The 13,406-nt window shown below is 39.7% G+C and overlaps 1 protein-coding gene across 17 annotated transcripts in view; it reads right to left on the reverse strand.

Moving 5' to 3' along the window:
• The window catches only part of CDK12 (cyclin dependent kinase 12), a 79,941-nt gene that overhangs the window by 44,503 nt on the left and 22,032 nt on the right, over positions 1-13,406 (reverse strand). For all 17 annotated transcript variants that reach the window (XR_016224155.1, XR_016224156.1, XR_016224154.1 and 14 more), the window contains exons 3-6: positions 11,508-11,684; positions 9,603-9,742; positions 7,169-7,339; positions 953-1,142 (exon numbers count right to left, since the gene is read on the reverse strand). Coding sequence is in view for 4 of the 17 variants with exons in the window: in XM_002719338.5 (XP_002719384.3) it covers positions 953-1,142; positions 7,169-7,339; positions 9,603-9,742; positions 11,508-11,684 (678 nt within the window). In the remaining 13 variants the exon portion in view is untranslated. The remainder of the gene's footprint in view (positions 1-952; positions 1,143-7,168; positions 7,340-9,602; positions 9,743-11,507; positions 11,685-13,406) is intronic.

A 13,406-nucleotide genomic window follows, 5' to 3' on the forward strand; every position in this document is an offset into this window, starting at 1 on the left:
ATCTGATCTCCCATTGTCAGTCTTTCTGGTAAATTCTTATTCATTCCTCATCAAGGCTGCATCTTCCCAGATGCTCCCAAATTCAAGGAAGAAAATGGGCTTAATAAATGTTTACTGAATGAACAATTTGTTTAGCAACCCTACAAAACTCTGAATACCACAGTGACCAATCATATGAGGCTTTTAGGGCTAAAACCATGACAACCCTAGACAACCCTCCATTGATGGTTATTCTATTCCAGAAAGCAGGAAATGTGTCATATCATTTCATATTACTATCTAGTTAATGCTTGTTAGTTTAACAGAAATGTTTAAAACAATGAGCGAATCAGACAAAGATGGATATAAAAACCCAATTACCTTAAAAAACCAAACACTACCTTGACTTTAGTGGTACTAGACTTGTTCTTTATCCCAACAGGGAGGGATATAACCAAAGACTGGTGGACATAATACAATTAATTTCATCAATACAGTGTGGGCAAATAGAAAGCAGATGATAAAATCTTCTGAAGAATTAACACCTATTAATTATCAGATTCCTGACTGTTTATACTATTAAAACCTGGGATAGAAAGGCCAGTCACCAACTATATGTGTGTCTGCATGGCAATAACTAAGACAGACTCAAAGGTAGCTATAGGAACAAAAGTATTTCTCCTCACTAAACAAGAGGACTCAACATGTGTTTTAATTTGCTTAGGGCCACAGTATTATTTAGTGACTAGCAAAAAGCTTTCATTCATATGGGACTTGAGCGAGTCTCTACCTTTGTTAATCCTTACCAACATTGAGTCTGGAGGCTCTGCTGATTAGAGTACCTGTACCTAAGATTTTCCTACGGTACAAACATCAGATGTATATAAATGCAAAAAATATACTACTGGGCCTACCTATAATCCAAACTAGCTGTAACTCAGAAAGTGGTTAACTAATTTGGTTACTATGTTACCTGTTATTCAGCAAAATGTTAGAACACTTAATATCCCGATGCAGGAAATTCTTTTTGTGACAGTAATCCAATCCTTCCATCAGCTGTTTCATGAATGACTTGATATGGTCCTCAGAAAAGTGCACCAAACCAGATTCTAGCAGTCCCATTAAGTCATGGTCCATGTATTCAAATACAAGGTAAAAGGCACCTGTGTAATATGGGAAAAAAATTAAAAACAAGAAACAAAGGATGCTGAAATCACACTGCCTCAAATTTAAATATAATTTTGGAGTTGACCCCAAGGCTGTCTTTATATTATAGATGAAGAAAGTAAAACTAAGATCCATTGAAAAATCTGCCTTCTTTAATAATAACTACCAGAAGCCATCTTAATTAACCTTCTGACTCTTAATCCAGTGCTCTTTGGACTACTTACGTATTGAGGGAACAACTGTCATGATCTGGATGTATTACTAGACTTTCATGAGCTAAGTCAATCAGTAAATTAGGGACCTTGGGACAAATCCAGTCTGCTGCCTGTTGTAAATAAAGTTCTATTTGTAAAACAACCATGCCAATTTGTTACCTATTGTTTACTTCTGTTAAGTCTTTAGTTAATAGGACTCACATAATATGCCAGGGGTCACACAGTTTATTTGGTATAAATTACTAAAATTCATAGTATTTAAGAATTAAAAGATGAATCATCTAATTCATCATGCAGATAAAGAGTGAGAAGTATGTTAAGAGAATAGTTGTGACTTAAAATTCACACTCTTTCTACTTTTGGCAGAGTACATGACAGAGGCAAATACTGTGACATAATAAAAATTAGACCTGATCTATCCAGTCTAAAATTCTTCCTACTAGCAGACATTTGGGGCAGTAGTTAAGACATCACTTGGGATGGCCACACTGGATATTGGAATGCCTAGATTTGAGTCCCAGCTCTGCTCCTGATTCTAGTTTTCTGCTAAGGTGCACCTTGGGTGGCAGCAAGTGATGGCTGAAGTAGCTGGGTCCCTGCCTCCCACATGGAAAACCTAGACTGAATTCCCAGCTCTTGGCTTTGACCTGGCACAGCCCCAGCTGCTGCAGGCATTTGGGGAATGAACTAGTGGATAGGAGATCTGTTTCTCTTTCAAATAAATAAAATAAAATACGCTTAAAAAAATAAAATTCTATTAGTAGCAAAATGGTAGGAATTCTAAATCTAGGGGGTAGGTTACAAGGAATCTTTGAACTTCCTGAAATAGTATGCAAAATTTTAAACACTTTTTCTTTCCTTAAAATGTTCAAAGAAGTCCATGACCCAATAAAATTAATAAACAATGCATTAAAGGAATATTTTATAGGGTTTAACCTAAGACCTTACACAAATGAATAAGAAAAAATTGGTTTAAAACTGCAGAAGAGGCCGGCGCCGCGGCTTAATAGGCTAATCCTCCACCTTGTGGCGCTGGCACACCAGGTTCTAGTCCTGGTTGGGGCACCGGATTCTGTCTCGGTTGCCCCTCTTCCAGGCCAGCTCTCTGCTGTGGCCCGGGAGTGCAGTGGAGGATGGGCCAAGTGCTTGGGCCCTGCACCCCATGGGAGACCAGAAGCACCTGGCTCCTGCTTTCGGATCAGCGCAGTGCGCCGGCCGTTGCGGCCATTGGAGGGCAAAGGAAGACCTTTCTGTCTCTCTCTCTCTCACTGTCCACTCTGCCTGTCAAAAAAAAAAAAAACAAAAAAACAAAAAAACAAAAAAACTGCAGAAGAGTCTTTAAAAAATAAAAAATAAAACTGTAGAAGATAAGCAGATAAAGGACATCTCAGAAATGAGAAAGTAAGTAAAACTAAGAAACACAGCAAAAAACCTCAGAAGTAAATACAAGGAATGCAATCCAGAATGGTATCATACACTTCATCTATCCACATGACAATGTTTTAAAAAGATGCAACCATGTATTGTTTAACTACGGGAATACTCTGTGAGAAATGTGTTATCAGGAAATTCTGACATGTGAAAATCAGATGTACTTACACAAACTTACTTAGTATTGCTTACTACACACTTACGATCTATGATATACAAGGCACATCAAAGTTTCATGGAAAAATGAAATTAAAACAAGTTTGTTCTATGCAAAAAATTTTGAAACCCATGCAGTTTTTTTCAAAATACACATTTTTCTGTGACCTTTTAAAAGACTCCTTAAATATTGTTGGATATGCAGTCTGTTGTGGACCAAAACAACATCATGAGGTACAAGACTGTACTCAACACTGGGTAAGATAAAGGGTGATGGGCACTCACTGATGAGAAATAAATTGTTACTATCATTTTTTATAAGCCATCTAACATTAAATATGAAAATCTCCTTGAACAAATAACTCCATATCTAAAAAGCTACACTAAGAAAATAAATCATAATACAAAAATTTATGCACTACCAAAGACACTCAAGGCAGTGTTACTAAAATACTTTTTTTCAAAATAATTCTTAACCTATTTTTATTTATTTGAAAGACAAAGAGAAAGAGAGAGAGAGAGAGCAAGACTTTAAACCTACTGGTTTATTCTTCAAATGCCCACAACAGCTGAGAATGGACCAGGCAGAAGCTAGGGGCCAAGAACTCAATTCAGGACTCCCACATGGGTAGCAAGGGCCCAACTACTTGAGCCATAACCTTCTGCCTTCTGGGGGATATTAGCAGGAAGCTGGAATTGGAAGCAGAGCCCAGACTTGAACCCAGGCACTTCAATATGAGATACATGTACCTTAAGTGCTGACTTAACGGCTGTGACAAACACCCATCCCTATTATAATATAAAAACTGATAACTAGTGGCTGGTATTGTGGTGTAGTGGGTTAAGCTGCCACCTATGATGACAACATCCCATATCAGAGTGCAGATTCGAGTCCTTGGCACTCCACTTCTAGATCTCTGCTAATGCTCTTGGGAAGGCAGCAAAAGATGGCCCAAGGGTTTGGGCCCCTGCCAACCACGTGGGAGACCCAGATGGAATTCTAGGCTCCTGGCTTTGGCCAGTGCCCCAGCCACTTAGGGAGTGAACCAGTAGACAAAGGGACTGGGTGGAAAAATAGTTTGGATATGTTTCTTAATGCTATTAAAACATGCTAATAATGAGAAATTGCTTGTTGCTTATGACAAGTTATACATTAAATATACTTTGACCTCAGTTATGTTAAAACAAATATAATATGTACAGTAGAAACTACCAGAAGTAAATATACCAAAATGTTAATATTATGGTGATTTTCCATGGTATATTGGGATGAAGTTAGAGAAAAGTGATTGCCATTTTATTTTATTCTTCTATAGTTTCAATTTTTCCACAATGGTATGAATTACAACATTGATTGGCTTACTGTCTTATAATATTTTATTTGTTAAAAAATAATTATTTATTTATCTGAAAGCAGTTATAGAGGGATGGGGTGTGTGTGTGTGCGCGGAGAGAAAAACTGACCTTCTATCCACTAGTTCACTACCCAAATGGCCCCAATGGCTGGGGCTGGGCTAAGCCAAAGCAAGAACCAGGAACTCCATCCAGGTCTTCCACATGGATGGCAGGGGCCCAAGCACTTTGGTCATTTTCTGTTACCTTTCCAGGAGCATTAACAGGGAGCTGGATTGGAAGCAGAGCAGCCAGGACTTGAACCGGCACTCGAATATGGAATGCCAGTGTCACAGGCAGCAGCCTATTTTAACCCACTGCGCCACAATGCTAGCCCCTTATAAATTTGTAAAAGAGCTTAAGCAATACATAGAAAATTATTTAAATGGTACAAAATGGCATCGATGAAAAATAAGCCCCTACTCAGAAGCAACAAATTAGCATTTTCTTCTGTGTCCTTACAGAAACTAGCTACATGTATCCTATAAAAAGCAGAAAAAATTTAAAAATTCCCAGAAATACATCTAGTATATGTTAAACAAAAAATATTTATTTGAATAGTAGAGTGACAGAGAAACAAAGACATGGCGAAATTTTCCATGTGCTGGTTCACTTCCCAAATGGTCATTACAGCCAGGGTTGGAACAGGCCAAAGCCAGGAGCCAGGAACTCCATCCAGATTTCCCATGTGGTACTTGAGCCATCATCTACTGCTTTACATGGAATTAGTAGGGAGGTGGTTCAGAAGCACAGCAGCCAGGACTCAAACTGGCACTGATACGGGATGTGGGTGTCCCAAGTGGCAGCTTCACTTGACGCACTACAATGCCCATTCATTCCTACTATTTCTTAATTCTATTCATATTAATTTGCCTAAATATTATTGTATAATCAAAATTTCATTTTATTTGCTTTAAAACTATCTCCATTAAGCTCAAGATATGCTGTTCCCCAAGGCATAATATTCTTATGGTTCTGTAAATAAACCCAATTTTACTTTAGTCATTGCCTCCTAGTTTTATATACTTCAATCAAATTCTCTTTTACTACGCCAGACTATATTCCTAGATGTCATGTCATCACTTGACCCTAAAATCTACTGCCCACCTCTAAACCTTCAGAATTGCTTTAATAAAAGTAGACTGGGGAATGAGTGCTTGGCACAGCAGCTTAAGTCACTACATGTGATGCCTATAACCCATGTCAGAGTGCCTGGTTCAAATCCCAGGTAGTACTACTTCTGATCCAGCATCCCACTAATGTGCATCCTGGGAGGCAGTAGATGACTCAAGTACTTGAGTCCCAGCCATCTACCTGAGAGATATGGTTAAGAGCACTGGACGAGCCGGCGCCGTGGCTCAATAGGCTAATCCTCCACCTTGCGGCGCCGGCACACCGGGTTCTAGTCCCGGTCGGGGCGCCGGATTCTGTCCCGGTTGCCCCTCTTCCAGGCCAGCTCTCTGCTATGGCCAGGGAGTGCAGTGGAGGATGGCCCAGGTGCTTGGGCCCTGCACCCCATGGGAGACCAGGAAAAAGCACCTGGATCCTGGCTCCTGCCATCGGATCAGCGCGGTGCGCCGGCTGCAGCGGCGGCCATTGGAGGGTGAACCAACGGCAAGGGAAGACCTTTCTCTCTCTGTCTCTCTCTCTCACTGTCCACTCTGCCTATCAAAAATTAAAAAAAAAAAAAAAAAAAAAAAAGAGCACTGGACTCCTGGCTTCAGCCTGGCCTAGCCCTGGCTGTTGAAGGCATTTGGGGAGTGAACCAGTAGAAGGACAATCTCTGTCTACCTTTCAAATAAAATTTAAAGAATAATAAAAGTAGGTTGGATTATGTCATATGTAGATTACTTCAAACTAAGTGTGGAAATAATAAACAATTTTCTCTCTCAAGCAAACACAAAAGTTACAACTCCAGGAAATCAAACCACTGTGTGAACCTCCTGATAAAGACTGTTTTAGAAATAAATGTGACCCAGTTGTTGTGTAGCAGCTTAAGCCCCTGCCTGAGACACCCACTGGCATCCACTACGGGGTGCTGGTTTAAGTCCCAGTTGCTTCACATTCGATCCAGCTCCCTGCTATTGAGTCTAGGAAACCATGGAAGATGACCCAAGTGCTTGGGCCCCTGTCCCCATGTGGGAGACCTGGAAGAAGCTCCTGGCTCCTGCCTTTGGCCTGGCCCAGCCATTGTGGCCATTTGAGCAGTGAACCAGTGGATGCAAGATCTCTCTTTCTCTCTGTAACTCTGCTTTTCAAACAAATAAATAAATCTAAAACAAAACAAAAAACAAACAAAAAAAAACCCGTTTTGAATTCTAAAATGCATTAATGCAAAACTATGTAAAAATATGGATACATATAGACAATAACCAGAAGGAAAGATGTAAAAATGATAGTAACTGATTAACTTGGCTTTAATTTCCACTACTATTTTATAATTTGAAAAAAAAAAAAAAAAAAGAAAAGAAAAAGAGAGCGGGAAAAGAGACTTCAAAAACTTGAGAACAGTTGGTTGGCAGAACATCTTAAATAATCTACCTGCAGTCTTTATTAGATGTTACAGCAGACTCTACCTACCTAATGCATATTTGACTAATTAAGAATGATTTTCAGAAGTATAGAGTATTTTGATGAAGAGTGGACATTTTATAAAACAAGCACTGTTCAGCACAAAAGCAATCTGCCAACATCTTAATTCTGCTATGGGAATATAGATAGAAACCAGACTTTAGCCCAATCTATCTGAAAATTCACAAAAACAAGCAAAAGAAAGAAAAACAAGATTATGCTAATCTACCCTGTAGAAACGTGATTCTTTGCTGTACCTTTGTCCTTCTTGAAATCCAATGCATCTTGTTTATCTGTGACAATTTCCTTCATGTTAACAACACTCCGATGGATTAACTGACGAAGAATTTTGATCTCACGAATGGCTGTGATTGGGAAGCCCTCTTTCTCATTGTCTAGTCTCACCTTTTTCAGAGCCACCAGTTCTCCTGCCAAACAAATTCAAAGTGTTATCATAATCAATTAGCATTTTTTAGTCACCATTATAAACCAACAATACATATTTTGCCCTGAAAGATAGCCTTTGATTTTTTTTTAAGCCTTAGGAATTTCTCCTATCTCTTTCAGATTTACATATTTTATTTGAAAGACAGAAGGATAGAGAAAAAGTAAAAGTAGAGAAACTGGGGGAGGAGGACATCTATCTGCTGCTGGTTCTTCCCCTAAGTGACCACAATAGCCAGGAAAAAGCCAGGAGCCTGGAAATCTATCCAGGTCTCTCATGTCGGTGCGCAGGTCACTTTCTACTGCTTTCTCAGGCATATCAGCAGGGAAATGGATAGAAAGCAGAGCATTCAGAACTCAATAACAGACGCCAGCATCATGAGTAACTACTTAACCTGTTGCATCACAACACTGGCTCCACTGGAGTTTATTTTTAATTCACTATTCAGATAGGCCTAAAAATATTCCATTATTGAAATATATCAAGAGTGGCCATTTGGCATAGCAGTTAAGACACCACTTTGGATATCCACATCACATATTGGAGTGTATATGTTTGAGTCTCAGCTCTACTCTTGATCCTAGCTTTTTTTTGGCAGATGGCTCAAGTAGTTGGTCCCTGATACTCATAAGGGAGACCTGGGTTGGGTTCCTGGCTTTTGGCATTGGCCTGGCTTAGTCTTGGCTGTTGTGGGTATTTGGGGAGTGAAGCAGGATAGGCAATCTCTTTGTGACTATCTGTCTCTCTTTCAAATAAATAAAGCATGGAAAATTTTTTAAAAATGTAATTCAAATTATTCATTTTATTTTCAAAAAAGATCCCCATTCCCTAACAAAGACCTATAAACTTTATTTGTTAAAAAAAATTATTAGCTCTCTGCTCTCTTCTCTTGCTCGTTTCTCGCTTGCTCTCTATTCGCTAGCTCCTCTCCTCTCTCTTCTCTTCTCTCCTCTCTCTCTCTCTTACTCTCTCTTTTTCCTTCCTCGTTCCTTCCTTCCGGCCTGCTGGATTTTTCCCAATAAACCCTTTTCCTTAAAATAAAATAAACAAAAAAAAAAGAAAATAAATTAAAAAATTAGCAAGCTATAGAATGTTTCAAAAAGAGTTTTTGTTTTTGTTTAAAGATTTATTCAGTTATTTACTTGAAAGGCAGAGTGGCAGAGAGATCTGTCATCCGCTGGTTCATTCTCCAAAGGGCCACAATAGCTGGAGCTGGGCTAGGATGAAGTCAGGAGCCTGGAACTCCATGTGCATTTCTCACATGGGTTGCAGGGGCTCAAGTCTTTGGGCTGCTATCCACTGTTTTCTGTGGCATATTAGCAGGGAGCTGGATCAGAAGTAGAGCAGCCAGGACTAAAACTGGCACTCCAAAACAGGATGCCAGTGTGTCAAGCAGAGGCTTAATATACTGTGCCACAATGCCCACCCCAAAAGGAGGGCTTTAAAACAGTAATGGAGTGGGTATTATGACACAACAAATTAGGATGCTACTGTATCCCATATCAGAGTACCAGTTCAAGTCCTGGCTATTCCACTTCTGATGCAGCTGCCTGCTAAAGCACCTGGGAAACAGATCTCAAGTACTTGAATTCCTGTCTTCCATTTGGGAGATGTGGATGGAGTTTCTGGCTCCTGTATTCGGCCTGGCCCAGCCCTGGCCATTGTGATCATTTCGGGAGTGAACCAGTGGATGGATGATCTCTCTGTCACTCTGCCTTTCAAATAAATCAATCAATCTTAGGAAAACATTTAAAACAGTAATAATTATTCAGTTGAGTCCTTCATATCTTTTAAGTTCCATATCCATGAATTATTCAATCAATTATGGTTCAAAAATATTTGAGGGAAATAAAATTGTGTCTGTACTTAACAAGTAAAGACTATTTCTCTTATCATTATACCTTAAACAAGATAGTAAAACAACTATTCACAAAGCATTTACATTATATTGGGTAACAGAAGTCTGCTAGAGATGACTTAAAAGTACACAGGAGGGTATGGATAGGTTATATGCAAATACTATGCCATTTTATAAAAGAAACTTGGAAGTATCTGCAGATTTTGTCATGGGAAAGGGATGTCCTGGAACCAATACCACAGAGTTAATAAGGGTGTCCTGGAACTCATCCCTGGTAGATTATATATTCTTTTGGGACACTTTATTTGCTCTAAATCCAATTTGCATAAAAGACATTAGCATTGCTAAATTGTTAATTCTGACAGATAAACTTTGTGGAAATATTTACCAGTATCTTTGTCCTTGGCTTTATATACTTGGCCATAGGTTCCCTCACCAATAATCCCAATAATGTCAAACTTGTCCACACAGCGCTTCCCCCAGTCGCTTTCAGTTTGCCTTCTCTCTCCATACCGTGGACAACAAATTCTAAAATAAAAACAGCAAAAGGTTATCCTTTTGTAATTATTTCAATACCTCCTGTACCTTCTATGAACTTTTTTATTAAAAAGACAGATATTAAATGATATAGAATAAATAGTTTAGTCTCTCACAGTGGCTAAGAGTTCTGGATTCTAGCAAGACATAACAATCAAATGAATTTTGCTTATTTTCTGACCTCTCGAGTATTGCCTTCAACTATAAAATGAAAAGAAAATCCATAAATCATAGGATACCATGAAAATAGGAAACTTTGGCAATAATATATTTTCAATATATTTTTATTATTAAAAGAAGAGCCTTAATAATCAGAACATCAGACCAAGTTCATACTAAATTTATGGCACGGAAATTTATATCCTTTAAAAAAGTACATTTAGGGGGCCAGCACTGTGGTGTAGCAGGTAAAGCCGCTGCATCCAGCGCTGGCATCCCATACGGGCGCCGGTTCAAGTCTCAGCTGCTCCACTTCTGATCTAGCTCTCTGTGATGACCTGGGAAAGCAGTGGAAGATGGCCCAAGTCCTTGGGCCCCTGCACCCACACACCACACGGGAGACCCAGAAGAAGCTCCTGGCTCCTGGCTTCAGATCACTGAAGCTCTGGCCATTGCAGCCATCTGAGGTGTGAACCAGCCGATGGAAGACCTCTCTCTTTCTGCCTCTCTGTAACTCTGCCTTTCAAATCAATCAATCAATCAATCTTAAAAAAAAAAAAAAAAGTACATTTGGGGCTGGATCATGGTATTGCAGGTAAGCTGCTGCTTGTTTTGCTGGCGTCCTATATGGGTGCTGATTTAAGTCCTGGTTGCTACACTTCCAATCCAGCTCTCTGCTAATGTAACTAGGAAAGCAGTGGCAGATGGCCTGGATGCTTGGGGCCCCTGCCACTAATGTGGAAGACCCAGCTTCAGCCCGGCCTGGCCCTGGCAGTTGCAGCCATTTGGGGAGCAAACCAGTGGATGGAAGATCTCTCTGTCTCTCCCTCTCTCTTTGTAACTCTTACCCTCAAATAAATACATACTCAAAAAACTCACATTTATTAATTTCATTAATATGTACATGGTTGACACATCGTGAAAAAAAAGGCTTTTCCTTCTTTGACATTTTTAGTAGAAACTAAAAAGATACAAAAAGGTGGCCGGCGCCGCGGCTCACTAGGCTAATCCTCCACCTAGCGGCGCCGGCACACCAGGTTCTAGTCCCGGTCGGGGCGCCGGATTCTGTCCCGGTTGCCCCTCTTCCAGGCCAGCCCTCTGCTGTGGCCAGGGAGTGCAGTGGAGGATGGCCCAGGTGCTTGGGCCCTGCACCCCATGGGAGACCAGGAAAAGCACCTGGCTCCTGGCTCCTGCCATCGGGTCAGCGCGGTGCGCCGGCCGCAGCGCGCCAGCCGCGGCGGCCATTGGAGGGTGAACCAACGGCAGAGGAAGACCTTTCTCTCTGTCTCTCTCTCTCACTGTCCACTCTGCCTGTCAAAAAAAAAAAAAAAAAAAAAAAAAGATACAAAAAGGTAAGTGTTCAATATATATGTGGATATGAGAATATATTTTTCTAAAAACACAGCTAGGTATTTATAAGTGCAGATAAATGGGTCTCATAGAAACACTTCTGTCCACTAAAATAAAATAAAAAATACACTTTAGGGCCAACCTTTTATGATCTTAGTGGTATGGGTTTTATAAGATACATGTGACATTTAGGCTTAAAAGCAAGAAAAAAGCCTGTAATTAAGTATAGATCCTTCCAAAAACTTACTTTGGTCTCTTTTTATATGGTTGTTGAGGTGGTGTGATTGCCTTTGGTTCTGGAGAGTCTGGGGGGGATGGATCTCCACCAGGGAGTTCAGGAGGGAGAGGGAGGTCTGTGAGTAAATGTCGTGTCCTCTGTTCCTTCTCTTTCTTTACAGGTTTTGAAGGGAGAGATTCTTTTGGACTAAACAACAGAGGGGAAGAGAAGAAAAAGATCAATAATTATTTAAAAAACATGCAAATAAAACTTTAAGAAGAACATTATAATATCTGGCTATTAAAGGATTATGAAGATTTTACTTTTGAGGAAAAAAACAACCTGCAATATAACAATAAAATGGAGTTGATTACGGCTAAAGATACTTAAATTTGCAAAAAGAAATCTACAGCATAATAAAAAACAATGAAAATTTTGAGATATTACTTGTAGATCCTTTTATGAAACTCTGTCTTTCCTAAGATTCTATTATGATTTTTGAGATGAAATAATATGAAGGAAATAAACTATTAAATTAACAGTCTCACTCCAGCACATGGAGTTCACCAGTTCTACTGTACATTTTTACAAAGATTTGAATAATGAGAATCAGAGAATAATGAATAATGAGAGCAACAATTTTAACACATTACTAACTATGTGGAAAGAACTTGGGAGAGTGTTTTGCAAGAAATATATCTAAGTTGGAAAACAAAATTAATGAAAAACATATTGAATTACTATATGTGTTTGGAAATAGGAGGCAACCATCCTTGACTAATCAAAATAGATAAGTAACTCTCAAACCAAAAATCCTAGACCAAAGAGTACAAGCAACTATTTCAGAATCATTACAGCACCTGCAGCAGAAGGCTCCACATGAAATTCAGCAAATTATAGTAGTGAAGGGGGACAAAAGGATACCATCTCTTGTATAGATCAGAAAAGCCAATTTTCAGATTCAATTTTTAACCATCTCAACTTATTTATGAGTAAAAGGTGAATTTCATGCCACAAACATCCACAGGAAGGTGGCACCCACAGTACATCATACTAATTCACAGCTAAAAATAAAACAAGGCTAGATAGTCTTGTTTCATTGGAAATGCAAAGAAACAGAAAGAGAAACTGATCTTCCAACCATTGGCTCACTTCTCAAATGTCCACAATAGTCTGGGCAGGGCCAAGCCAAAGCCAGGAGTAGGGAATTCCCTCTGGGTATCTGGGTTTCCTAAATGAGTGGCTGGAACCCAAGTACTTGAGCCATCACCTGCAGCCTCTCTGTGTATGCATAAGCAAGAAGCTGCAATGGAATAATAGCTGGGATTTGAACCAGGCACTCTACATAGGATGCCAATGTCCCAGGCAGTGACCATTCTAAATGCCTGTCCAAGTCAGGCTTTTTATCTCTTCACATATCAGAAGGTCATAAAGGATGTGAGAATCCTAATCACTTGTTCAAGATCCAAAAAACTAAGTGTCCTCCACTCTATTGAAAAATGGCTATGAAAAAATAGATTGCATGGATATTTCCTAGAACCTTAAGAAACAGATCTGGGGCTGGCGCTGTGGCGTAGCAAGTTAAGTTGCCACCTGCTGCACCAGCATCCCATATAGGTGTCAGTTCAAATCCTGGCTGCTCCACTTCCGATCTAGCTCTCTGCCAATGTGCCTGGAAGATGGCCAAAGTGCTTGGTCCCTGTACCCACCTAGGAGACCCAGAAGCTCCTGGCTCCTGGCTTTGATCTGTCCCAGCCCTGGCTGTTGTAGCCATTTGGGAAGTGAACCAGCGGATGGAAGTGCTCTCTCTCTCTCTGCCTCTGCCTCTCTGTAACTCAGCCTTTCAAATAAATAAATAAATGAATCTTTAAAAAAAAAAAAAAGACAGAAACAAACAGATCTATTCCTTGTAGTACATCTTCTGGTGTT

The sequence above is a fragment of the Oryctolagus cuniculus genome, chromosome 17, assembly GCF_051225735.1.
Source record: "Oryctolagus cuniculus isolate XC-2025 breed Fujian yellow rabbit chromosome 17, ASM5122573v1, whole genome shotgun sequence".
Lineage (NCBI taxonomy): Eukaryota > Metazoa > Chordata > Mammalia > Lagomorpha > Leporidae > Oryctolagus > Oryctolagus cuniculus.